Source organism: Stegodyphus dumicola, chromosome 3, assembly GCF_044657685.1.
Source record: "Stegodyphus dumicola isolate Sdum_Otavi_A_Nest chromosome 3, ASM4465768v1".
Taxonomy (NCBI): domain Eukaryota; kingdom Metazoa; phylum Arthropoda; class Arachnida; order Araneae; family Eresidae; genus Stegodyphus; species Stegodyphus dumicola.
The window spans coordinates 233,036,384-233,063,933 of record NC_140770.1 but is presented as its reverse complement, the minus strand read 5'-3'; the positions used below and the strand labels follow the sequence as shown (position 1 = coordinate 233,063,933).

Sequence of the window (27,550 nt, the reverse complement as noted above, 5' to 3'; positions counted from 1 at the left end):
AAATTAAATTTTTCTAGGATAATTAACTGAAATTTTATATGAAGACTTGAGTTTATTTTAAAATGTATGTTAATAAATTTTCAGTTAAAACTGAATTCTTCAATTTTATTTTTTTATTATTATTGTAAAAATTTATTTTTTAATATTCAAAAGCATTTGATGTATTTCATCCTATATGTATAATGTTAGATCTGTTATATGGAATTATATTATATCAGTAGAAGTAAGTGAAATATCTTTTTGGATACCATAAGATACTTCTTCTTCTTCTTTTTATTTTTTATTTTTATTTTTATTTTTATTTTTTTTTAGGTCTGATGCATGTTAGAGGTATACTGCTTCATGGTCCACCTGGTACTGGGAAAACATTAATGGCCCGTCAAATTGGACAGATGTTAAATGCAAGAGAACCTAAGATAGTAAATGGGCCTCAGATTCTGGATAAATATGTGGGAGAATCAGAAGCAAATATCCGAAGATTGTTTGCTGATGCAGAAGAAGAAGAAAAACGAGTATGTGAATATATGTTGTTTAAAAACAAAAATTATTCGCTTTTAAGTAAGATGACCAGATTTTAACATTGGTGAAGCGGGACACCATTGACTGGGAGGGTTCTTGATTAAAAATTTGGTCTATATGGAGCAACAAAAATTTTTATAGAATGCAAAAATAGTATTGTAATATATATATTTTTTTAATTTCAACATTAGTACAATTTACAAATATAATACATTAAAAAAAATCAGGTCATTTTATTCTTTGGCAGATTTCTCATTTTAGTGAATTTTTTTTTTTTTTTTAGTAGATTGCTGTAGTTATTTTAGAGGTCATGAAATATTTCACAAGAGTGTGTTAAAATTATATTGCATACATTAATTGACTTTCAAAGTCTTAACACTTAATTGTGATTTTTCTTATATGTTTATTTACTGTAGAATAAACACATTCTGTCACAGCAATGGTTCCTGGTAAAGACGGCTTGTATTCCGCAATTCGCAGTTGTTACTGCATTATTGTATGGAACATGGAATGTTTCAAAATGATGGAATATTTTTAACCATTTGTTTTCTGTATTTGTATTTTTGCTGATGCCCAAGAATTAAGCTTTTCTTTATCAATATACAGTCAAAAGTCTTTAATCCAAACTCATCGGGACTTCGGCGATCCCGGATTATAGATCATTAGTTTAAATCTGGTAAGATGGCATGCAGAAATTATAAAATTAAAAATATGAAACCGTAATTTATAAAATAATGAGCAATTATGATCTAAAGGGTATCAAAATTTACAAAAAAATAAGCTTAATATTTATTTGTTTACTTTATTAAACATTTCTTTCAAAGCGTGCATGCGTAAAGCATACATTACACATAGCCGAAATTGGAAAATTGCAACCAGAAAACTATTTGATTTGTATTCGTGATATTTATAATGACGAGGAATTTGATTTAAATCATATCAAAGACGGAGTACATTGAGATGAAATACTACTACATTTAGTAAGGAATTATAAGCCGAATAAAATAAAAACATCTGCCCTGAAGATAACGATAGTGCTGACAGATCAACTTCCAGTTCATTTCGTGCTGCGACATCCTCCCCCCCCTTGCCCCCGCATGCAGAACAGCGTGAAATTGATAAACAGATTTCGGAACGGTTAGATAAACAAAGGATATGCCTTTATCCATTTTTTGTAGCAATTCCACTTTTTGTTGGATGGACATCGAAAGATACTTTCGTTTTGTAGATCCTTTGAGAGCTCCAGCATCGGAAACTCTATTTGACGTAATCGAAAGTTCAAGCTTACTTTTATAAAATTGCTCTTACACTCTGCAAAAAATAATAAGCCGGATCCATTTCGAAGATTAAGGAACAGTGTAATCATCAACATTAACTGAAATAGATAATTAGATAATTTTAGCTTATACCGTTCTTTATACATTAAACGCACATGCGAACGCGAAAACGTATTCTGCACTTGCGCAGACGCATATGCGCAGCCGTAAAGGTCTTGCGCGCACGCATAAATGCCTATGGCGCATGTGCAGAAAGATTTTAGCTTTGAGGTCTGGATTATAGATCATTCCGAATTATGGGTGTCCGAATTAACAACTTTTGACTATTTTTTAATAATGATGCCTCATTAAAAAGATCATTTTCAGAAATATTACTATATGGGAAATTTTGAGTAATATCATCGAATGGTTTCATTCCAATTAAGTTCTTGTTTTAATGTAACCCAATTAAAATGTTTAATATTACTGTTAATGTGTCGTCCACTCTTCTAAATAATCCATGCAGTTACTATAGAACTCTTTAACATGATTCATGATATCTGCATGATTTATTGCACCTTGTTCTTCTAACTGGCTTATACTAGTATATGTAGTAAATGGAAGAAAATTATTTTCTAACCACTCTTAAGACTGAAATTTTAATTTATTAACTTCATTTACTACTTCTATTACCGATACTGTGTCACCTTCAGTAAGTTTTATAACAATTTGAAACAGGACTGCTCGATTGTGTACAAACTCTAACTAAATTTTTTAAGATTCTTTTTCAAAAAACTCTTCTAAAATTCTAAGACATTGATCCTGTGACAGAAAGTAGGATTTCAATGGATCGTATATTTTCAAAATTCTTTTGACAGTTGGCAAAAGAGTTAACCAATGCATTTTACTGTATCCATGTATTTTCTGATCTTCGACTTCTGCAAGTTTCACAAAATTCTTTAAGCATTTCAATGCCTACAGTGCATATATAAAAATAAGAATATATTTTAATAATAATATTTTCCTCATCTACTAGCAACAAATAAGCAGCTGTTTGAATGGTGTTATGTATTATGTGCGCTGCACAACAAACACCAATATGTTTTGATTAAGGTTTTTGTTTAATTTATAAAAAATATTATTTGTACCTCTTCTCACTTTTCCACCAAAATTTGCATTCATGTTACAATATGCAATCATTTTATGTTTTAAATTGTTTTTTCCAAAATATTAATAATAGAACTGAAAATTATTTCGGAAATGTCGCTGGGCAAGGAAACAAAATTTGAAATTATAATTTTTATTCCAGTTTTTGAATCAAAAAATCTAATAATGGTTGGAAATAATTTTGTATCCTTATGATTAGATGCGTCTGAATATATGGATATAAAATAAATTTTTTCTAGATTTTTGTTTAATTCTGCTGTTGACTAATGCTCAGTTTGTCTTATGTATAGTCAGCCCAAACCCACAAATTTTCTCATGGCAAGGAGTGTAAGATTATGCCTGTGGTTTGGTAACAGCCTTGAGCACTTTACAGGTGACAGTGCAATTTATTTCCGCCCACAATTTTGATGAAGAGCACCACAGGGATTCTACCAATCTTCTTCCCCTACCACCAACCTTTTGAGAGGACTTTTGGCTTGCTGCATATTTAGAGTGTCCCTGTGCTGCAAGGACATGATACATTTACTAACATGCATACTTTCTGCAGGATTCGAATCTGGGCCTTTCAGCACAGAAATCAGCGACACTAACCACTATACTGATTAGGCAGCTTTGTTTAATTCTGAAAATGCATATGGGGGAAGCACAAACATTATGCGAAATTGCCTCGGATTTTGTTCTAGCTCGGGGAAATATTTTGTTGAATAAATTTTTGACAACTTGTGGTGTACAATTTATAGATCTAAAGGAATAATTGTGATTAATAGTATGAAAAGACATAGTCCTTCTGCTAATACTAATTTTTTTCCTTCATCTCCATAAGTTGTTTTCTGAAAAATTTCCTGTATTTTGGAAGAAGATGCAGCAGTATTTAAATATCTTTTATGTTTCTGTGTCTTCAAATGTTTTGAAATATCATTCTTCCCACCGTGCAAAATAGAAAATTCACCATTACATTTCTCGCATTTTACCATGTAATAGCTTTTGGCTTTTTTTAATAAAAAGAAATTCACTTCTTCGATCAGGATTGAATTTGAATCCTCTTTTCTTACTCATCATGTTAAAAATCTAAAACTAATTAATTAAAAATTATAAATTATTATAAACATATTGCTTAAAAACACATAAAGTAGGTGCATGATTACATGATCATATTTTATTGTTATAAAGTAACTACATTTTAAAAATTATTTTAATTCTATATTTCTTTCTAAACTCTAGCAATACTAACTTGTATTATTTTTCTTCTGAATTTGCTATAGCATAAGTCATGTTGCTTTCAAGGCCAGTGCTAGACGTTTGCTGCCACTATAAAATATAAATAACAAGAGTACTCTCTGCTAAATTCAAGAAAATTTATGTATTTATGAAATAAATGAATAAATGACTTCTTATTCATTCTTCATGAATAAATGAATTAAAAAATTCTGATTTTCATATTTCTTTTAATTATAGTTAGGTCCTAACAGTGGATTACATATAATTATATTTGATGAGATAGATGCTATTTGCAAAGCCAGAGGATCTGTGGTAAGTTTTTTATATGTTGTTTGATAGTTTTTAAAGTACTAATATTAAAGAAACCACTTTCATTAAAAAATTAGAAAATTTTTTATGGTAAACTTTAGTTTTGTAAGCGAATTCCAACAAATAAGTGCATGGGGCTTTCTTGTAAAAAAGATAGCAATTTATACAGTTTTTTTTAATAGAAAAATTATACAGTTTAAATAATTTATAAAAAAAAGAGCACTACTTGATATGTTATATTTTATTAAGTTTTTAAGTTTGTTGTTGCATGTGTACATCTTTAAAAAGATGCAGAAATAGCAGACGTGATATATTGTTTCAACTCCATTAAACCATAAATAAAAATAATAAAGCATTATCTTTTGTGTATCCCCCTCTAAAAAATATATGCTGCAGGGTAGGACTTGATGTTAGCTGCCCATCCTGTTCACATTTGAGGAAGAGTTTCTTCAAAATAATCTCTCTCATCAATATATGTATGTAGTGTTGCTCCATTTAATTTTAATATTAAATTATCACTGTCTTCCTCAGTTTGTGGCATCAATCAAAGATTGAATGAAATAAGGCTGTGAAAGTAATCTCTGTGCAATTAAGAGAAAGTCTTTATAACTGCATATGCTAACCTCTTCAAATTTCATCACACCTTTTATTAGACATTTGTTTATTTATTATTATAAATTGTTGAAACTACAGGGTGGCCTATGAAAAAATAGCCTGTGTGGAACCTGCCTTAAAAAAGCACTACTTTGTAATGGGCAATTCTGAAGTCCTAAAAAAAAAAAAAAAAAAAAAAAAAAAAAAACAATTGACAGTCTTAAGCAGTGTTTTAAATTTATGCTTTTAGAAAAAGTTAAAATTGAGGCGGAATTTGCATTCTGTATCATTTAGGTATAATATAGTTTAAGGCAAAACCTGAAAAGTATTCAGAATGCAACAAAATGTATTTATATGGCAATCTAAGTATGTGCATACATAGTAGCAAGAGCTGATTTCTGCCTTCAAATTCAAAGGTCATTTTTCTAATTGGTGCTTGTTTTTGTTGCATTCGAGTTTATTTTTTTCCTTGCATCATAATGAGACTGTGGAGTTTGTGAGTTGATGAAAAAGAAAGCACTGCATTTATTTCTTCAAAAATTAGAGTTTTGCCCAACACTGGTAAATACAAAAATTTGAATTCCACGATGTACTTTTTAAATGATCAAAATTTGTACAAGATGCAGAATTTTACAATTCCCTGATGTTTTTAAGCAAAAAAAAAAAAAAAAAAGATTGCTAAATACAGGGGGAAGAATGACAAAGTATGCAGTGTCAGTTTGTGCAGTTACAAATCGCTTGTGTATGTGAAGTGAACAGTTGGAATAAAAGAGAAGCATTTTATTATGGTTGTTTATTGTGTTTTTAGTTTTGTTAAATGGTTGCTGTTTTATGTAATGCTTAATGGGCCACCATTTTTGAAAATAGCTGTTGTCTTTCACTTCTTATCTTGACAAAAAAATTAGTCACCTCTGTTTAGCAACTTTTCAGGAAGGGGATGTGTATAATCAGAAGTTTCCTTCGTTGCAATGATAGAGCTGTCAAAGAAAAGAGAATGTATTCAGACATAATTCTGTTTTATACTATAAGATATTTCTCTCACCTTCTTGCTGTGCCTTCGTGGTGTAGTGGTTTTGCACGCTGGGCCAGTATTTCAGAGGTCCATGGTTCGATTCCCAGCGAAGACAATTGCCAATTTTTCATCTCTCTTGCTTCCAAAAAATACCTAATGTTTGTATAGTGGCACCTGAACTAAAAAAGGTGGTGGATGATGTTTCGCCACACCCAGGATTTGGCGATTGGGTCCCCTAAAATAACCCCAGTCACCTTTTAAAAAAGGGAGTATATAAGGCATTTTTCCCACTTTCCTAGCGTGCCTTCATGGTATAATGTTTCTGCACACTCCTGACGAAGGTTGTTGATAATTTTTCATCTCTCTTGCTTCTTAAAAATACTAATGTCTCTACAGTGGTGCCCGAACTAAAAGGGTGATGGATGATTTTCTCCAAACCCAGGATTTGGCAATTGGGTCCCCTAAAAACCCCAGTTGCGCTTTAAAAGGGGGAGTATATAAGGTATTTCTCCCACCTTCTTGCCTTGGTGTAGTGGTTCTGCACGCTGGGCCGGTATTCCAGAGGTCCGTGGTTCGATTCCGGAAGGCAGTTGCTAATTTTTCATCTCTCTTGCTTCCAAAAAATACTTAATGTCTCTGCAATACAAACTCAAAATATATATTATTTTAATATATTTGCGGCTTAATAGTACATGTACACACAAATAGATTGCATAGTAGTACATGTACACATGATTAGATTGCATGACGGTTAGTGGAGAAAAATGAAGCATTAGAATTTGGAATTCAAACCAATGTTTTGTGTTTTCAGAAGACATTTAGTATGTAGCTCTGTTTAAAAATCTTTAGTGAAATTTGGGCACATATAAATTTATTAATTTTGCCAATAAATTGCAAATTTCAAATTTTGTCATACCTTTTTTTATGAATAATAAATGGGATATTTTTTCATAGGCCTTATATAACGATTTGTGATTCATCTGTTACCAAAACAGAAAGGGAAGCAATTTATTATGTAGTAAATTTTCAAATTTTAAATCATCTTGCAACTGACCAAGTTTCTGCAACTGTGTGAAAGCATTTTCATATACATAAATCTCCCATAAAAACTAAGAAAAATGAAACTGCAGTTATGAAGTTGGTATTGTTTGGAACAAAAGGGTTAATTGTCATATATATGATATTGTCAAGTCAAAATTAGTAAAGGCTGTGATAATATAGATAGAAAATAAGTCACAAGAAAGAGTATTAGTAGATGGAAATGTCAGGAAGCATTAAGAATTTATAGACAAATTAAAGAAAAGAAACCAAACAGTTCCTCTCAGTTAAACATAAAATTTGAATTTTCTTCAAGTATACTTTGGATAATGAAGTTTTTTAAAAGGCAGGCAGTTCAGAGTATAAAAATTAAAATTAAAACTGTATCCGCTGATGAATCAGCTGCCTAAGTATTCCTGCAAAAGTTGCTGAAGATGTAGGATACATTTCTGATCAAGTGTGGAAATCAGATGAAAGTGGTTTCTTTTGGAAACAAATGCTGAATGGAATGTGCATAGCCAAATTGCAGAAAATTGCTAGTGATTATAAAGTAGCTAAGGATCATATAACTATCTTTGCTTCAAGCTTTAGGACATTTATATTGAAACAACTGCTAGTAAATTCAGCCATAAACTCAGGTGTAGCTATCTATAAACTGGAACTGAAGGATGAACAAGATGGCTTTCTGTTTCATAAACCATCATTATGGCCATTCCTTTTTTTATAGGATGGTTTATTAAATGTTTTGATCCAGAAGTTGGACGTTTTATGAATGTAAAAGGTCTCGAGTTTAAAAGTTTTTCCCATTCTTGACAATGAACTTAATCATCCTGTTTTGGAACACTTAAACCGCAAATTTTATTTTTGCCACCTAATTCTACATCTTTACTAAACCATTAGACCAGAATGAGCATTGCAACACATTTTAGAGCAATTGAATGATGAAACATTAACAGTCATTGATGTATGGACGAAATTCTCAGTTATAGATTGTATCAAACAAGTTCAGTTAGTTTTAACTAAATTAAAATATGTAAAGTATTTTATGTTAATTAACCAATTATTATGATTTAAACCTTTACTATAAATTCCTGACCATAGCCTGACCAGGATGTAAATTAGTTGGTAGAGTATTTAATTCTAGGGTTTTGAATGTTTTAGTGTTATGTCTTTTGGCAGTATAGCCTTCAGTTTTATGTTGCGAGTATATTGCCCATCTCTGCTGGTGATTATCCCGGCTTCAGCTATTTTGCTAGCTGATGTTAAAATGCATAAAGAGCTAGCTTAAGTAGACCACTTTGTGTAGTCATCAATACATTACCTTGAATTTGAAACTGTAACTTAACATTATAAAATATTCACAAGTGCTGATGTTTTGATTGTAAGCACAAGTGGTAGCTTCAGTTTAATTTCTAGACATAAGTAAAAGTTTACTTACAGCCTTTTTAAGACTTTGTGATAATATTTGAGACAGAGCAAAATCTTGCTTGTCAGTCTAATAGGGTCTGAAGGACTTTGATGTAATTTCCGCATGCTAGGACTCTATAAACCAGCAATTGAGAATGAAAAGAGGTTTGACCACAATGTGTAAAAGGTGCCTTATATGACCATATTTCCCAGTGTGATACATTTGGTGGAGAAGGATTCAAAGATCTGTCATTTGAAGATATTGATTAATTGTTAGTTTGCAAAGATGGAATATTAGAGATGGTCCTTAAGACTCCTAATCCCAGAGAGCATAGTGATAATGAAGAAAATTATCCAGTTCTAAAAGCAAATTAAATATTAAAAAAGAAGATAACGCTCTGGAACTAGCGAGAAAATTGGATAATTATTTTGCCAATGTGACTCTAATGAGAAACTCGCTGGGAAGTTTCAGCATGAGCTAAAGTTGTTCATAGCCTCTTACATTGAATTATGTAAGGGACTAACCAAAACACGAGCACAACAATTAATAACTGAACTCTATTGATAGCAGTGATATTCCATTCAGATTTAAATGTGTATACTGTGATTGTCCAAAAATGAATAGATCTTGTTATGTGTAAGACTTTTTATTGTTGTTCATGAAAGATTTTTCATATAAAATGCAAATTTGCTTTAGTACATTTTTATTACATGTGCATTATGTTGAAATAAAATAATAAGCTTAACACAAATATTTTCAGATAGTTAAATAATATTTTCAGATGATTTTTTAATTCATTTTGCTAACTTTTTAAATCTGGAACTAGACTACTTTTTTCCCATGGATACAATGCTTTTGTTTACTTGTATTCTTGAAAAATGTATCTATCATGTAATGACAGAATTAGGTGTACCTGAACTTCATATTTTTAAATTTTGCTAAAAATTTCAGAATATTTATTTTAATCGCATATGTAATAATTTCTAGAAGTTTCTAAATTTGAGTAAGAATTAGTTTTATATACATTTAAAAAATAGTAATGTCTTTTTATGTCGAGCACATCCCTTTTTAATTTTGTAATTTTGAAGTAGTCGAAGAAGGAGCATAAAAAGATTTAAGAATTAGACATTTAGTAAAGATTAAATTATTTTTAATAGGAGAAACTTTCAGAATAAATATGCATTCAAAGACATTTTATGCATTGCATAATGTCTTTGAAAACTTCAGTGCAAATGCTGCCTTGCAAAATTTCAATAATAAAATTGACTTTGTAAAAAGTTACAAAACTGATGTATATTGAATTAATTTCTTGTTAAGCAGATTAAGTTTTAAATTATTGTTTATTCTATGCTAAGCAAATCTTAAATGTTTTTGCCTTTATTTTTATATTTGAATATTTTAAGTGATTTAATTTTTAATAATAAATTTTCTTATAGGCTGGAAACACAGGTGTTCATGATACAGTAGTGAATCAATTGTTAGCAAAAATTGATGGTGTTGAGTCTTTAAACAATATTCTTGTTATTGGTATGACTAACAGGAAAGATATGATTGATGAAGCTTTGTTGAGACCAGGACGATTAGAAGTTCAGATGGAGATTGGTAGGGTTTTCTTTATTGAAAATTTTATTTTTAATTTAGAAATATTTTAAATTATAATTATGGAATATGTAACATATTCATTTTAAAAATCCTGTGAAAGCTGTCTTCTATTCTGAAGTGGCTGTCATGATTTGATTCTGCTAAATAATAATACAGATTCGGAATCATTGGAAATTTGGCAATTCTTTATGGGGAAATTTTGGATTTTAGATCATCAGTTTAAATAATCATCTTACTGTAGACATATCAAAATTGCAGCTTCGCTTGTTGTTCATGTCAGATACAAAAATGCTAACTCCAAAAACAGGACTGGTGTGGCCATAACAGGTGGAAGACTTCAGAATTGACAAAAATTTTAGAATTTACAGTAGCACTAAGCTGTAAAAATTAGGGATGATAAAATTTTTAGAGTATAAGAATGTTAATTTTTAGAATGGAAGAAATACACTGGGCAACAGAATTTAGGGGCAGTAAAAGTTTTAGAATTTAGTTGGGTACTAAGCATTAGAATTTAGGGCCTTCAGAGGCATGGGATGGCAAATGTGCAGTGTTGGCATGCCCACTTCGACAACCTCTCAAGGGTCAAAAGTGTGATCCTGGCCAATATCAATACAGTGCCAGTCAATATGTTGTTATTGTCTATGCTGCTACTTTCTAGCCAGTATGTGTTTGAATGTGTCATGCAGGAGTTTAATTTGGGTGAAAAATCACAATTATGGACAACTGCCCTTTTGTTAGATATTGCAGTCAAAAGTCTTTAATCTGGACTCGTCAGGACTTCGGCGATTCTGGATTATAGATCATCAGTTTAAATCTGGTAAGATGGCATGCAGAAATTATAAAATTAAAAATATGGAACCGTATTTTATGAAATAAAGAGCAATTATGATCTAAAGGATATCAAAATTTACCAAAAAAAGAGCTTAATATTTATTTGTTTACTTTATTAAACATTTCTTTCAACGCTCATGCGTAAAGCATACATTACGCATAGTCAAAATTAGAAAATTTCAACCAGAAAACTATTTGATGTGTATTCGTGATTTTTATATTGACGAGGAAATTGATTTAAATCATATCAGAGTACATCGAGATGAAATACTACATTTAGTAAGGAATTATAAGCCAAATAAAATAAAAACATCTGCCCTGAAGATAAGGGTAGTGCTGACAGACCAACTTCCAGTTCATTGCGTGCCGTGACATTCCCTCCTTGCCCCGGCAAAGCAGCATGAAATTGACAAACAGATTTCAGAATGGTTAGAGAAACAAAAGAGCCTTTATCCATTTTTTGCAGCAATTCCACTTTTTGTTTGATGGACATTGAAACATGCTTTCCCTATTTAGATCCAGCATCTGAAATTCTATTTGGCATAACCGAAAGTTCCAACTTACTTTTATAAAATTGCTCTAACAGTTTGCAAAAAATAATAAGCCGGATCCAATTAGAAGATTATGGAACAACGCAATCTGCAACATTAACTGAAGTAGATAATTAGATAATTTTAGCTTAGCTTATACCGTCCGTTATATATTAAATGCGCATGTGTAAACATATTATGCACATGCGTACACTCATATGCGCATGCGTAAAGGTATTATGGGCATGCAATGCGTTGACGCATGCGCAGAAAGTTTGTAGCTTTGAGGTCCGGATTATACATCATTCCGGATTATGGGTGTCCGGATTAACGACTTTTGACTGTATACTCCCCATTTCTAGATTTTCTGGAGGTTCCCCCACTTCCCCTGGTTTTTCAAATTTTGGACTTTGTACTGTAATTTTAGTGCAGTAACCACTTGTATATTGAAGATATAATGAATTTCCTTTTTCCCCTTGCATTTTAGGTTTGCCTGATGAAAATGGCAGATTGCAGATTCTAAATATCCATACTGCACGCATGAGGCAGCATAATAAATTAGCCAGTGATGTGGATTTGAAGGAGTTAGCAGCACTGACAAAAAACTTTTCTGGTGCTGAAATTGAAGGTTTAGTTAGGGCTGCTCAATCTACTGCAATGAACAGATTAATAAAGGTGATTTTTAATTTTATTTTTAGTTATATTAAAATCCTGATTATCTTGATGTAGTTTAGAGATTATAAATTTATGAATAGTTTCAATATTTATAAAATATCTCTTAGTGTAAAGCTTTTAAAATAAAAAAAAAAAAAATTGTAAAACTAAAAGTGTTGTATAACCCTTTACATATAAAATGCTGATTAAATATTGTTTATTATAATTAAGTTACATTTATTTAGAAGTAATGTTGTGGAATACTTGTCCATGATAAAGTTTAAATTGTGAAAAACTTTTCAGTTTTTAGGTACTGAAATTTAATATTTTTTATTCAGCATTCTCTAAATCAAATGTACAACTTTCTCTAAAATTAGAAAAACATTATGTGATCATCCTAGTCCTATTTTGGCTCATAGTGGGGAAACCCTTGAACCTCATTCCATGGTATTATTAGATTTTTGTGTTAAATGCCTCCATAGTTAATAATGTAAAATGAATTAGTCCTTTCACATCCAGAAATTCCCAGTATAAGGCATTTCAAGTACCTGTGTCAAAGCATTATATTAGTAAATAATGAAAAAATAAGTGGATTTAATTTCAATAATTTATTTATTTTAATCATGAAGCACTGTTTGTAATCATGAAGCACTGTTCACTTGTGTATCTTTAGATCTATGCATCATTTCATCTCTGTCTGCTGTACTCCTATTCAAGTTACTAGTAAAATATTTTGTGTGACACGTAGCTCCTGTTATATATCATTGTACTCTCGGTTTATTCATTTCACAGGTTTATTCATTTCCTTCTTCTGGGTGCCTTTGGGAATTGTAAATGGGTAAACAAGGCTGGAGTAACTTGTGCTATGAAATCTCATTTCATGTGATAAATAGAGAACACAAAGATATCTCAGATAAATCTTTTGAATACTAGTTCTAAAATTCTTCCAAAAATTTTTTTTTTAATATCAGCTGAAAGATATTTCTAACATAGATGAAAATGCTTTTGCCTGTAAGATCTCTAGCCTTAACTCCCTGGATAATGACTTCTTTATCCAGTCATTGGACGTGAGATTTTTTGTCATGTAATGTATGTTACCTTATTATTTAAAATATTTATCTTTACTTTAATGATATAAATATCTTAATAAATGAAAGTTTATGAAAACAAAACTAATTATACAAATTTGGTTAATAGATATTTAAATACACTTCATAAGCAGATCCAAAAAACTATGTTACATAGAGGGTTAAAAGTGATAAAAGTAATGGAGTCTTATAAAGATTAATTATTTGACTCTGTTTGAATGCTGATGGTATGGAAAAAGTTATACTGAAATATCATAGGATAGTGGCCAAATGATAAAGTTGCTGAACCCTGGTAGGTTTGATTCCAGGTGAACAGGCTGCTGCATGGGTGTTTTGATAGTTTCCTCCATGCATCGTGTGGGTACGAGCGAATTTCCCTCAGAAAGTCCTCCACATAGGTATCCCTTCCCTAAGGCAGATAGACCTTGCATGCTTTTCCATAAACAAATAAACCAAACATTCTAGGGAAATTAAGATGCTTCATAGGTGTTTAAATTGTGTCATTATAGTATGAAAGGAATAAATGTGCCTGAATGACTATGGTCATTTTACAAAAGGCTTGTATTTTCCTGTTGACTGAGAAAATAGGCTCTCTTGTACTGGCAGACATCCTATCAAACTTATGCCAATCATTTCCAGTGGAATTTCAAGGGACAGATGGTCTTTATTTATTTAGATAATCATGGATCACTCTTTACATAGTTAGATTTAAAGAAAACATAATTTCAAAGCTTGAACTCATATTTATGTATCTTACAAAAATATTCATTCAAACTTGTGCTAGTCATTCTAATCCAAAATCCCATACGACTTTTAAAATAGCAACAAAATAATCATTTTCTCTATGAACTCCTCAACATGACATAAATTTTCTTAGATATGAATCTAAGTCTTTTCCTGTGGTTTTGCTATCTTTTTTATTATGTCATTTCGCTAAGTCCCAAGTTTTTCAATATTTTGAATATGTGCACCAGTATTGAAATGTGTAAAATAGTATTTTTGATTAAATTTGAAATGTTCAAATCCTGCGGCTCATAATTCATCAGATTTGTTGGCCTTCTAAGAATCTTAAACAATTGCAGATTTTAAGAAAAGGGGGGGGAATTGAATACTTCCACACTGGCTTATAAAGAATTAGTCAGTGTTACATAAAAACCAAAACAAAGATTTGGAGTGGGTTGTGACATCATGCTTGTTCATTATTGGCATTAAGTCACACTGTTTGGTAATAGTGGTTTTTTTTTTTTTTTTTTTTTTTTTTTTTTTTTTTTTTTTTTTTTGTTGTTGTTTGTTTGTTTGCTGAAATGCTGGATGGAAAAATACATAAGTACCAATTTTGCTTTTCATGAATCGGTTCACATGAGTGCACTGCAACCTTGTAAAACCTTAGAATAACTAAGAGTAAAAGTGTTTTACAAGAAGAGGTTAATTTAAATTGCTGTCCAGAGCATTACTGCAAGTAATATCCAAATAAAAACATTCTTGAGGCTGTCAATTTTAACTCTGAAGAAATAAAAACTACTAAAACAAGAAGAAATTTGTATATTTGTGGGTTATCTGGAAATGGAAACTGTGGTATCAGTTGCTGCAGGGTAACTTTGACAACATTCTAGCTGACAATTTTCTTATCTTTTTCTCCTATTTTCTGTTCTTACTGTCACTTCTAATATAGCTTCAAAGTAAGGAGAAAAAAAAGTTTTGCAGTATGTGATTGGCTACACTTTGTTTTGAACTCATTATCTCTGGACCTGAAGCTGTACTGTACTGTCAAGATCTGGGAGGAAATGAAGTATTATTCTTCTTGCACTGCTGAAAATTAAGGGCATGTTTACAGGAACAATCAAACATTTATTGGCCGTTTCTGTTTTTTAATAACCCACAAGTAACAAAATTAACTAAATTTTCATTGTTTGTCATTGTTAAGCTATCTATATATTTTCTTCTCATCTCCAGTATCTAAATTGTTTTAAGGGAATTCTTTTCCCATTAATATTGTTATGTGTATACAATATAAATTATGGATACAGGTTTGTAATGGATTGAATGCACACAGAACCAGGGATAGTTTGATCAAATTTATTTTCACAAAAGAAATGCTGTACAGTTCTGGACAGAATAAGAAATGCTGTACAGAATACATACAATAAGAATAAGAAATAATACTTATTGTATGTACAGAATACATACAATAAGAATAAGAAAATGCTGTACAGAAATCAGAGCAATCTCTCAATACTCGGAACTCTAAACTTAAAAAAATAATAAAGAAAATGAGAATGGACAGTCTCTCCGGTCTTATGTATATTGCCCCTGTCTGTCGAGAAATATCCAGTACCTTAGATTTGTCAAGAAAAGCATATAGTTACAGTTGTGTAGCAATTACCTATTAGTTACTCAGGGATTCAACCAAAATGTTGCCATATAGTCGTCAAGGTCTAGCAGCCAAAATTAGTTGCCAAAAGCATCGCCAGCTAAGCATTTACCTCAGCATTAAATGAACTTACCCCTCTAGCCTCATTTTTCTCACTAAGCTTCGCTATCTTAAGGCATTTCATGTTATATATGAATATATATACATAACACATTTTACATGAGATACTACAATTTTGCATATATTTTGCATATTTTCCTAAAATTAATTACATATGTACAAAATTCATAACAGTATTCTTATAAACAATATGTATTTTAAAATTTCATTTTTTCAGAAACTGCATAAGCTAGTTTCTTCTTTTGTCTCTTGAAAATTTAATTGAATAAGAAGAGAAGCATGCCAGTGAAAAAATTGTGTGAAACAGCAACCTTATTTTGGTGTAGATTTTGAATAAAACACTATCAATTTTGAGGGTAATCAGACGCAGGTTTTTCGTCTTCAGGAGAAAAACAGTTCTGTGTTAAAAATAAAGGTTACTGTTTTACTGTTTTGCTTATTTTAAATCTTAATCTTTTGTAATTAAAAAATTATTAAAATAATTCTACTTAATATACATTAATATACCATTAAATAATTTATGAATATTATGTATGGAATATCTGTGCAGAGACGAAATACTACATTTAAATCTGAATTGTTAGCAGAATTATTATAACATTTTTCAGAATAACTTTTTTTTTATTATTATTCAGGCAGCCAGTAAAGTGGAAATTGATCCTGATGCATCAGAAAAAATCAAAGTAACTCGAGCTGATTTCATGCATGCTTTGGAATATGATATTAAACCTGTAAGTCTTAATAATGTTTAAGATATTATATGCTTCAAAAATCTATATCATTACTATTTTAGAATGTTATAATTTGTTGTTTAATTGTTTTAAAGTTGGTATCAGTATCTCAATAAGATGTAAATCTTAGAAAAAATATAGACATTTTGATTACTGTTATATCAAAATGTTTTTTCTCTTTTCCTAAGAATCTCCAACTATGCATTTTTAATAGGCATTTGGAACAAGTGCAGAACAAGTTGAAAGGTTGGTTGCCCAGGGTATCATTAATTGGGGAAGTCCTGTTGCTGGCATTTTGGAAGATGGAGAGCTGTTTATACAACAGGCTCGTTCTCCTGATACGAGAGGTTTAGTCAGTGTTCTCTTAGAAGGTAAATTCATTTAAATTGCAATAGCTTTTTCCCAGTCCATATTAATTTATGATGGAAATAAGTTTTATTTTCTTAATCATTATCACACCAGATTTCATATATAATGTACTTAAACTATATTTAAAAACATTGATTTTATAACTCTATAATTATGTATTTTAGAATATTCTATTTAAACAAATATTACTTTTTGCCAGTTAATGTTAAAAGTTTTATAACATTTTTTGAAAAAAACCTGTCCAGAATCTGTAATTCGTGACTTAAATCTACAGAAATATGTCGGTCGTTCTGAAATTTTTTAGATATGTACAGATGATAAATGACAATCAAAAATTAATGGTTAGATTTGAAATTATTTTAGCCTAGCAGATTATTTTTTATTGTCCAGTTGCAAGTGGTTTAATGTAGGAAAACTTTTTGTCAGAGGAAAAAATGAACTTGATGCAAGAACATTAGCATGCTATGATTTTCTAAAGTGAGATTAAATTGAGAAGAATGCATTCAACATTTTCAATTAACATAACATTTGGAAATGAAGGTCTGTCTTGTGCTACTATATTCAGATGGTTTACAAACTTTCACAGAAGTCGCAACTCTCTTCAGGATGAAGAACACCTAGGAAGTATGTTGTCTGCAGGAATCCCGGGTAATGTGTCTGCCATAGAGAAAATGTTAATCGATGATAATTGCTGTACTACCAAATGATATGAAAGGAACTTAATATTGGATCTGCCACCATATATAAAATCAGTCATGAAGAACTGCCTATGAAAAAATTAGTTTGCCTTTGGGTTTGCCGTAATTTAACTGAGCACCAGAAAGAGGAGCATGTCAGAATCAGTAAAGAAACCCTTAAATTCCTTAAAGATGGTAGCCACCACATTATTTCTAAAACTGTGAATTGGTGGTGAAATGTATATACAGTAAGCTTAACGCTGTTTCATTTAGCGCTGTTTCGGTTTAGCGCTCTTTTATTTCAACCCGGGTATTCTCCGAAATTGTGCGCAGCGCTAGGTTTCCAAATAACATATCGGAAACAGTGTAGTTGTGTTTCTTGCTTTGTGGACACATTTTTATCATTTGAAACATTTGTTGACATTATTGTAAGTTTAAATTTGTATAATACTATAACGATTAATACAGTGACAAATATTATGATCTTTAGTTTTTATCATGGGTGATAATAAAAAACAAGAAAAGAAAGCAACCAGAAAAAGCATTTCACTGGAAACTCAAATGCAAGTGATTAGAAGATTAAATTCTGGTGAACGTCAATCTAAAATTAGTGCTGCATTGATTTTGGCAACTTCAACAATAAGGACAATTCTTAAGAATAAAGAAAAAATACTGTCATCGGCAACTGCAACTACGTCAAGCTCTGCAACTAGAATTGCCCGTTCTAGAAATAACATTATAGAGGAAATGGGAAAACGACTGTCTATATGGATTGGCGACGAAATTGAACGCAATATGCCATTAAGCCAATCTATCATAATGCCTTCTTGACAAAAAGGCAGAAAATTGGAAACCCAGAATAAACAATGATCTGACTGAGAATTTTATTTGTTTTTAAAAGTATATGCGTTTATATTGTTTTTATTTTTGTAAGAAATAAATGTTTGATTTTATTTTTATTAAACAAAAAACATTATTAAATTTAATGCCTAACCATTTTTTTTCTGTCTTCCCCTAACCCCATTATTTACATGTTAAGATAGCCTCGCTTAGCGCTGTTTCGCATTACGCTCTACTTCGATGGAACGTATCCCCCGCGTTAAGCGGGTTTTTTTTTTTTTTTTTTTTTTTTTAATGTTCCAACACTTCTAAAACTGTAACTGGTGATGAAATGTGTATACCATTTTTTGATGTTCCAACTCATGAAAAAAGTAAAATATGAGTCTTTAAAGGTGATCCCATGCTCACAATGGTGAAAAGATAGCGTGCTGTAAAAAAAAATAATATATGCTATTTAGACAGTTTTGTCATAATAAGGAGGGAATTATTTTGATAGAGAGAACGAATAGAGATGCTGAAGAGATGAACATTTGAATGGCATGCTGAATTGTGATAATGGAGAATATGAGGCTTTCACAGAAAGCTTATTAATCTACAGCCACAGCCAAGATGAGATTGCTCGACTGTCACTGAAAGAAGTTCTTGAAGGAATTAACAAGCTAAAAGATAATAAAGCTCCTAGTTCTGATGCTATTCTGTCTGAGTACTGAAAAATGGTGGAATAGAAGCTACTAAGAAATTATATGGCTTAATACAGACAATATGGGATCAGGAAATGATACTCGAGGAATGGAAATTGAGTGTAACTTCTGTAATACACAAGAAAGACGATATACTTGAATGTTTTAATTGTAGAGTAATCAGCTTGCTTTGTACAAGTATTCTCAAACATACTATTCAGTAGACTTTCTATACATATGGGAAGAATAATTGGAAACTATCAAAGCTCCTTTAGAAAGGGAAGATCTACCTTAGAGCAAATATTCAATATTCGACAGGTTATGGAGAAGACAAAAGAATTTAGAATTGATACTCACCACCTCTTCATTGATTTCAAAACTGCCTATGATAGTATTCATAGAAAAGCTCTCGTCGCAGCCTTAAGCAGACTAGTGCCGGGAGAACGAAGCATATTCACGGGGCCAGACCAGCTGAAATGGATTGTCTTCACCGGCCCGCACATTTTCAGCAGTTAAGCCTAATTTTTTTAAAAAAATCATATAAAATCAGCATTTTGACATTATGACTTTAATTTTTGAAGTTGAGTATTTAATGTGTATTAATATAAAGAATATCACATTAATAGAAATAAATTAAGCAGCCAAAATATTAAAATCCTAACTATACACACAGAAATAAATAAAATGAAAAAAAAAGTACAAATACGAAATTAAAAAAAAAAAAAAAATTATCTGTTGGTAATTAAATTCCAATTTAAAAACTCTGCTATGTGTGAAATAATTCAAAACAAAGATCGACACACAGTCCTAAAATTGCATATTTTTTACTAAAAATACATTGTTTGCTTTTGCTTGGTTTTAGCGAACACAACACATCTTCTCCTACCTTTCCTTTTCCATCAACGTAAATTTTCGGAAACTGTCCTTCCAGTTAGACGGAAAGGTGGAGTGTCTGGCGATTTTGGACACATTTTTTAGTTTTTAAGTATCTCTTAGCTATGGCTAATGCAATGAAACTGAATATAACCCCAACACATGCCCCAAAACTTCTTCAAAAGACACAGAAATATTTCACCCTTATATGTAAAGTAAATACATTATATATACCAAAATATAATGCATGTGTCATTATATATAATGACCATTCAAAGCATTATATATAATGACCTATTAAATCGATTAAGAAAAACAAAAATGCTGGCTTTTTCCTGAGAAATGCGAGCGAGTAAGACGCATTACGCGTCGAGAAAGCTGATAGTCTTTCCCCTTCTGTAATAATGTTGTAATGTTATTTTTTAATTAACCAAGAAAGCTTATGTTAAGTTTCAAAATAAATATAAAAACAAAGAAAAAAAAATCCTAATGAAATAAACAAAAACACCTGTGTCCCTTTAATTCACAGGTGCACTTATAAAGAGCCGTGATTCCTAATTTATTTCAATAAATCTGTCAAAACCAGAAGCACAAAACAGAAACTAATGCCAGTACATGAAGGTCAAATGCCGTATGAATCAGTCCATGTGAAAACAGTTTCCACTTAGCTTCATCTACTGGCTTTTAAAAATTCAAATAAATCGTTCCATTTTAATGTTACATGTATGTGACGCTAAGCTGGTAGGAGCAGAATCGTTGTATCGTGTATACGGGATGTTGGGCTCGTAGGAGTGGAATTGTTTCGTCGCATATACTTGACACTGGTCCTGAACGGCTTAAGGGAGTTAAAAATACTCAAAAAATTATTAAAGCCAATCGCTCTGACACTAGGTGAAACTAAAATCGTGATAAAACTACAAATCAACTGAAATTGAAAATGGCATTCAACAGGGTGATGCGTTGGCATGCCTTATCTTCAATCTGGCACTTGAAAAATAATAAGAGATTCAAACATCAATACCAGAGGAAACATCTTTAATAAACTTGTACAATTATTGTCTTTTGCTGAAGACATAGACATTATTACTAGAATACTGACATCTCTAAAATGGGCTTTTATATCTCTAGAGAAAGAGGCTGTCAGGATGGGCCTGAGATTTAATGAAAATAAAATATATGTCATGCACTAAAACAGATTTCAAGGATGCTCTCCTAGAAATTGGAGAATATAAATTTAAAACTGTCGACAGCGCCACATATTTAGACCTTGAAATTAACAACAGAAACAATATTACTTACAGAAATACAAGAGAGAATCACTGCAGCTAGTAGATGCTTCAATGGAATACGAAGTAAATGAAATCAAGTGTAATTCAAAAAAAAAAAAAAAGGTTTTACTGTGTAAGAGCCTTATAAGACTAATTTTGACATATGCATGTGAAACTTGGACCATGACGCACACCAGTGATGATATGTTGGGCATTTTTTAAAAGTAGATTTTAAGAAGTATTTTTGGAGGAATGCAAAAAAAAAAAAAAAATGATGTGTGGCTTAGAAGATCAAATTTGGAGCTGTATTGCTCATATAATGAACTTGACATCATTAATTTCATTAAATGCCAAAGAATAAAATGGCAGGCCATGTTATCGTAATGGATGAAGACCATACAAAAAAAAAAAAAAAAAAAAAATATCTTCAATGCTAGACCAATAGAACACACACCAAAAAAAAAGGGGGGAAGACCAAATCTAAGATGGCTAAACTGTGTAAAAAATGACCTATTGGTTTTAAAATCCAAAAATTGGAAAATACTAGCAGGGAGAAGATTGGCCCAGAAAAAGCTTCTTGAGAAGGCCATGGTCTACCCTGAGAAGTTGGGCGATTGAAGAAGGAAGGAAAGGGACAGTTTAATGTAAGCATGATCTGAATTAGGATATATATGAGACTGTTAAAGATCCTTAGGTTTCTCAGATTTGAGAAGAGTTATGCAGAGGCATGCTGTCTGATCTGGTTACCAGATTTGTAAGACTGTTGTATTATTTGAGGGTGAAGAACATACCAGTGCATGCCTAAACAGGTAATCATAACACAGTTTGGAAGGCAATCATCTGTTTTGTTAAATGATTGTTTATCAGATGGTATTCCAGTTTGTATTTTCTTCTTTTATTCACAAGCTCTTTGGAAAATGTTCTCTAAGAGGTTATGGACTGACCAACATGACAAAATATAAGAGGTGGAAAATGAACTCATTGACTTGTAAGCCTTTCCCATATTTTAAACTGCAATGTGTCATAAAGTGAGATATTAAAAGAAATGACTTTATGTGGTTCAAAGAAAAATTAAGTTCAAATTCTTATACTCCCTGGCAAACACCTAGTGGTATGAATTAGGAGAGTCCTGAGGCATATATTAATATGATGTTGGTCCCCCCCCCCTTTTGCATCGATGACAGCCTGCACACATTTGGGGAGACTTCCCACCAGTTTTTGATATGTGGCCATAGGAATCAGCTTCCAGGCATTCATAGCTGAAGTGAGTACTGGCAGTGATGGTCGATTTAGTAATTTTTAGTAATAACTGCATAATTTGCATTCTAATTCATCCCGAAGAAGTTCTTTGAGATTTAGGTCAGAGCTCTGAGAAAGCCTTAAACCATGGCTGCACAAGTCTTGATATGAATGAAGCAGTTATCATGCTGGAAGAGAAATAGGCCTTCCCCAAAATATTGCCATAGAGTTGGGTGAGCAGCATTGTCCAAAATGTCCACATTTCAGAGTTCATGTTTTCAATCACAGGAACTAAGGGACTCAGCCCAAACCATGAAAAACACCTCCACCATGATGCTGCTACCACCAAACTTTACAGTCAGTGTTTAATGCAGTCACTTAAGAAGCACTTGCTGGGCATCCGCCAAACCCAGATACGTCCATCGGAGTGCCAGATTGTAAAGCGAGATTCGTCACTCCAAAGAACATTTTTTCACATGTCCGCAGGCCAATGAGGTTGAGGCTTTGGACCATTGCAGTTGATGCTTTGCATTCTGGGGAGTGATGTTTGGCTTGTTTGTGAGCCGCTGCACAACCATGAAATCCCAGGTTTTTTAACTCTTTCTGAACAGTCCTGCTGCTAGCTCTAACGCTTGATGAACTTTGGAACTCCTCAATGATTCCAACCAATGACTGCAATTTTGTTCGACTACCCCTTTTTGGAATTCTATGGCTGTGTTTTTTTTTTTTTCCCTCACTTCACAATTACCTCACTCACAGGCCTCTGTAGCATGTCCAGAATTTCATGAACTGATTTCCACAAAGGTGGCATCCCACCATACTGCCACAATTAAAGTCATTAAACTGCTTCGATTTACTCATTGTTATCTTGCAAACGAATAAGCATTACATGACAAACCACTACCAACACTTTTATAGCTTTCGGTTACACATCAGATTATGTTCCCTCCAGATGCACTTCTTTAGGGAGTTGTCTGGATACTTTTGGCCAGATAGTGTATTAACTGTATGTATTGTTTGCAATTACATAGTCTTCCATATATGTAAAAAGAAATTTTGTGATTTAGGCTGTTAATAAAGGTATAAATAATATGTATATAATAATATTTGTTATTAAAGAAAATTTTAGTTTCAATTTAAAGATTGTTTCAAATTCCATTATTTTTGTATAATTTTGCATGTTTCAAAATATACTAATAAAACACTATGTAATAAAATTTATAGCTACAGTTAAGCCGAAAATTAATTAATCAATGAAAAAAATTAATGCCTTTAATTCAGTAGCCAATTTTAGGCTTAATTGTGGTTGTTACCTGGGAACATTTATGCTTATTTAAGTATTTGGACTATTTAATTAACCAAGCCAGCTAGTCCCAGTTATTTCATTTAATCAACATTCTCCTATATGCTTATGTGAAACATGCAAATATTTTAAGCATTTTAATGCTTCTGCTGAGAAGAATTATGCTGTTATCTATTAAACATTTTCCAGGTCCTCCAAACAGTGGTAAGACAGCTTTGGCTGCAAAACTTGCTCTCAAATCAGACTTCCCATTTGTGAAACTGTGCAGTCCTGAAGATATGGTTGGTTATACAGAAACAGCCAAATGCCAGATGATTAAAAAAGTATGTTCAAATGAGAAATAATTTCTTTTTATCTCTTTTCATATTTCTTTTGTATGAAAAATTGTATATTTTATTGATATCTATACACATATTTTCTATTTAAACAGGTCTTTGATGATGCATATAAATCTCATTTCAGCTGCATTCTTGTAGATAGCATTGAAAGATTGTTAGGTAAATTATCTTCTGTTTTCTTTTTAGAAATATTCATATAAATTTTCCTTCTGAAAATAGATTTTTTTTTAAGTTATCGTTCATTAGAAAATAAGAATTATGTGTAAGGAATGCTAATAATATGTAATTCATTGGGTGCTTTGCATACATATTAGTGGTATGGATAATAAAGATTAAAAATGTGCTGTGTTTCCCTATTGAGACTAAAATATTTTTCTGAGAATGATTTGCTCTGATATCATTCATGTATGGAGTAGGAAGTAAATGATTTTATTGATTGTGCTCCTGATGTTCTGGTAAATATATTATCAAGAGCAATGAAATTGTTGATCTGTTTTTAAGGCAGTGTAAAATTGAGCAGTGGAAGTTTTAAAATATTCCAGTGTTGAATTGTGTGACAGATGTGACAGAAAAATTAGTGAAATTGTTTCCATTATTCAAAAACACTATTCTGCTGCTTTTCCTCATTGCAAGAGATTACCAACATTTTAATCTAAGACAAATTTCAACCTTCTGCTTCTGTTCATAATGTATTTTTAAAATGTGTCTTTTTGCATTGCATCAGGACAATAGAACAGCGAAATTTCAAACAATGATCTTAGATAAGTCTTAATGTGAAGCTTGGTGACAATGCAACTGAAAGTCATGAAAAGACAAAACTGGTGTACGGAAAGCTTGTCTTATGTTCAAATGTGTACAGTGTTATGACTGACAGTGAAGATTATTAAATGAGTTAAATATTTTGTGAACCATCTTGTGAAAATTTTATGCAGGAATTAGGTACACAGATGATGTATGCTACATATGTCTCAAAAATATCATATTAAACTAGAGAGAGAAAAAGTGTATACAGTACAAAGTCTGAGAACCAGACGTCCAATATTCGAAATGATCTAAAATCTGGACCTCAAAGCCCCACTGACTTTTTTTTTTTTTTTTTTTAATACTTTACACATGCGCATTTGATTCCTCCCCTCTGCGCATAATAAAATATGTGGAGAGTCCTGATTCTTAATTTCACTTCGGCAGTAAATAATCTCGTTATTGAAGAAACAATGATTTTAGCATAAATTTGTATGATCAATAATTTGGCTCTGCTTTTAACTATCTGCTTCGCATAGATCTCAAACCGAAACATTCTACATACGAGGCGTATTCGGAAACTAAGTACCATTTTGAAAAAAAAAAAAATAGTAAAACAATTTTTTCGAATCCAATTTTATTTTTACATGAAAATACATGTCTTAAACTATTTTTCAACATAGTTTCCGCCAATGATCAAACACTTGTCATAGCGGGTGACCAGTTTTTGATACCATCGTCAAAGAAACTTCCCGCCAGTTTCGATAACCACGACTCCACAGCATTTTTCGTGTCATCATCAGATCCAAAGCGCTTGCCACCAAGCTCGCGCTTCATGTGTAGGAACAAGTGATAGTCGGACGGTGCCGAGTCCGGGCTGTACGGCGGGTGATCGAACTGCTCCCAATGAAACTGTGGAATTAATGATTGAGTGACAACAGCAGTATGGGGCCGAGCATTGTCATGGAGCAACACAATTTCTTTACTGAGCATTCCTCTTCGTTTGTTTTGAATGGCGCACCTTAGTTTTGTTAAAGTCTCACAATATCGTGCCGCATTAATGGTTTCACCTCTGGGAAGAAATTAAGTAAGCAAAATGCCTTTCCTATCCCAGAACTTAGTGCACATCATTTTTTGTGATGACATTGTCACTTTGAACTTTTGTTTTTTCGGAGAATGAGCGTTTCTCCACTCCATCGATTGTTGTTTCAATTCTGGTGTGAAGTGACACACCCAAGTTTCATCACCTGTCACAATTTGGTTTAAAAAGTTTTCTCCCTCATCACTGTACCGCATGAGAAATGTCGGGACACTACCAAGTCGCTTTGTTTTGTGAGCATTTTTGGAACCCATCGGGAACACAGTTTGCGATAATACAAGCGGTCAGACAGAATTTCAAACAAAACAGTACGTGAAATTTGTGGAAATGCCTCTGAAAGAGTTGTCATTGTGAAGCGTCTGTTCTCATGAATTGCTTCATCAACTTTCCTTACCAAATCATCGGTGACAACAGAAGGCGTGGACATCTCGCCTTCGACCTGCATTAAACATTCTTACCCACTTTCTCACCATTCCATCACTTATCGCGTAGTCACCGTAAACTTCTGTCACTTGACGATAAATTTCGGCCGGTTTAACATTCTTCGCGTTCTAAAATTTAATCACGGCACGAATCTCACAGTCAGCGGGAGAACTAATTGTCTTAAATATTTTGAATGTGCACAGCAAACTGAAAACACAACATAGAGCAACCAAAATGGCGAACGACGCTAGAATGAAACGGTATTTAGTTTCCAAATACGCTACGTATATACATCGTTGATTTTACGCCTACTAATATGTTATATCCCTGACAACAACGTGGCGAATCATTATTTATTATACAGTTAAAAGTTAGGGGGAACGTTGCGAAAATGAATTGGAAGTTCATCTGTCAGCACTATCCTTATCTTCAGGGCAGATGTTTTTATTTTATTTGGCTTATATTTCCTTACTAAATGTAGTATTTCATCTCGATATACTCAGTCTTTGATATGATATAAATCAAATTCCTTGTCATTATAATTCGCTTCCGATAGTGAAGAAAGTGACACAGAAGTTATTGAAAACAAAAACATTTCGATTGACAAATTAGTCGGTATTCTCGACACAGCAATTATAGCACTTGAACAGTGGAACTTTGTAACTAAACATGAAATTACTGACTTACATTGAAAGAAATGTTTAATAAAGTAAACAAATAAATATTAAGCTTTTTTTTTTTTTTTTTTTTTTTTTTTTTGTAAATTTTGATACCCTTTAGACCATAATTGCTCTTTATTTCATAAATTACGGTTTCATATTTTTAATTTTATAATTTCTGCATGCTATCTTACCAGATTTAAACTGATGATCTATAATCCGGAAAAATCGATAATCCGGAATCGCCGAAGTCCCGACAAGTCCGGATTAACGACTTTTGACTGTATATAACTTAGTCTCTAATTCTAGTTAACAAAGAGATTTCATGTGCCTTCAAGTTAGAAAGAGAAGTGCAAGTTTTTTGTGAAGCAGAAATGGAAAACGAAACCCATAAATGTTTTCCATTTCTGCTTACCGCCCATATTTTCATGATATAAAACTGTGTATTAATCTTTCTGCATATTTTTGAAATTTTAAACTGAAGTATATAAATTGAAATTACTTTTATACATATTGTTGATGCTATTTTGAATGAAAGTGAATTTAATGTATAGTAGACTCCTTGGTGTGCATGAGTACTGCAAAATTATGAT

General features: G+C 31.9%; 1 protein-coding gene across 1 annotated transcript in view; it reads left to right on the top strand.

Moving 5' to 3' along the window:
* Nucleotides 1-27,550, top strand: part of LOC118189079 (vesicle-fusing ATPase 1-like) — a 103,495-nt gene that overhangs the window by 39,753 nt on the left and 36,192 nt on the right. Inside the window, exons 10-17 of the mRNA XM_035359625.2 lie at nucleotides 313-512; nucleotides 4,398-4,472; nucleotides 9,958-10,123; nucleotides 11,972-12,159; nucleotides 16,353-16,448; nucleotides 16,663-16,819; nucleotides 23,887-24,020; nucleotides 24,128-24,194. Coding sequence (XP_035215516.1) covers nucleotides 313-512; nucleotides 4,398-4,472; nucleotides 9,958-10,123; nucleotides 11,972-12,159; nucleotides 16,353-16,448; nucleotides 16,663-16,819; nucleotides 23,887-24,020; nucleotides 24,128-24,194 — 1,083 coding nt within the window. The remainder of the gene's footprint in view (nucleotides 1-312; nucleotides 513-4,397; nucleotides 4,473-9,957; nucleotides 10,124-11,971; nucleotides 12,160-16,352; nucleotides 16,449-16,662; nucleotides 16,820-23,886; nucleotides 24,021-24,127; nucleotides 24,195-27,550) is intronic.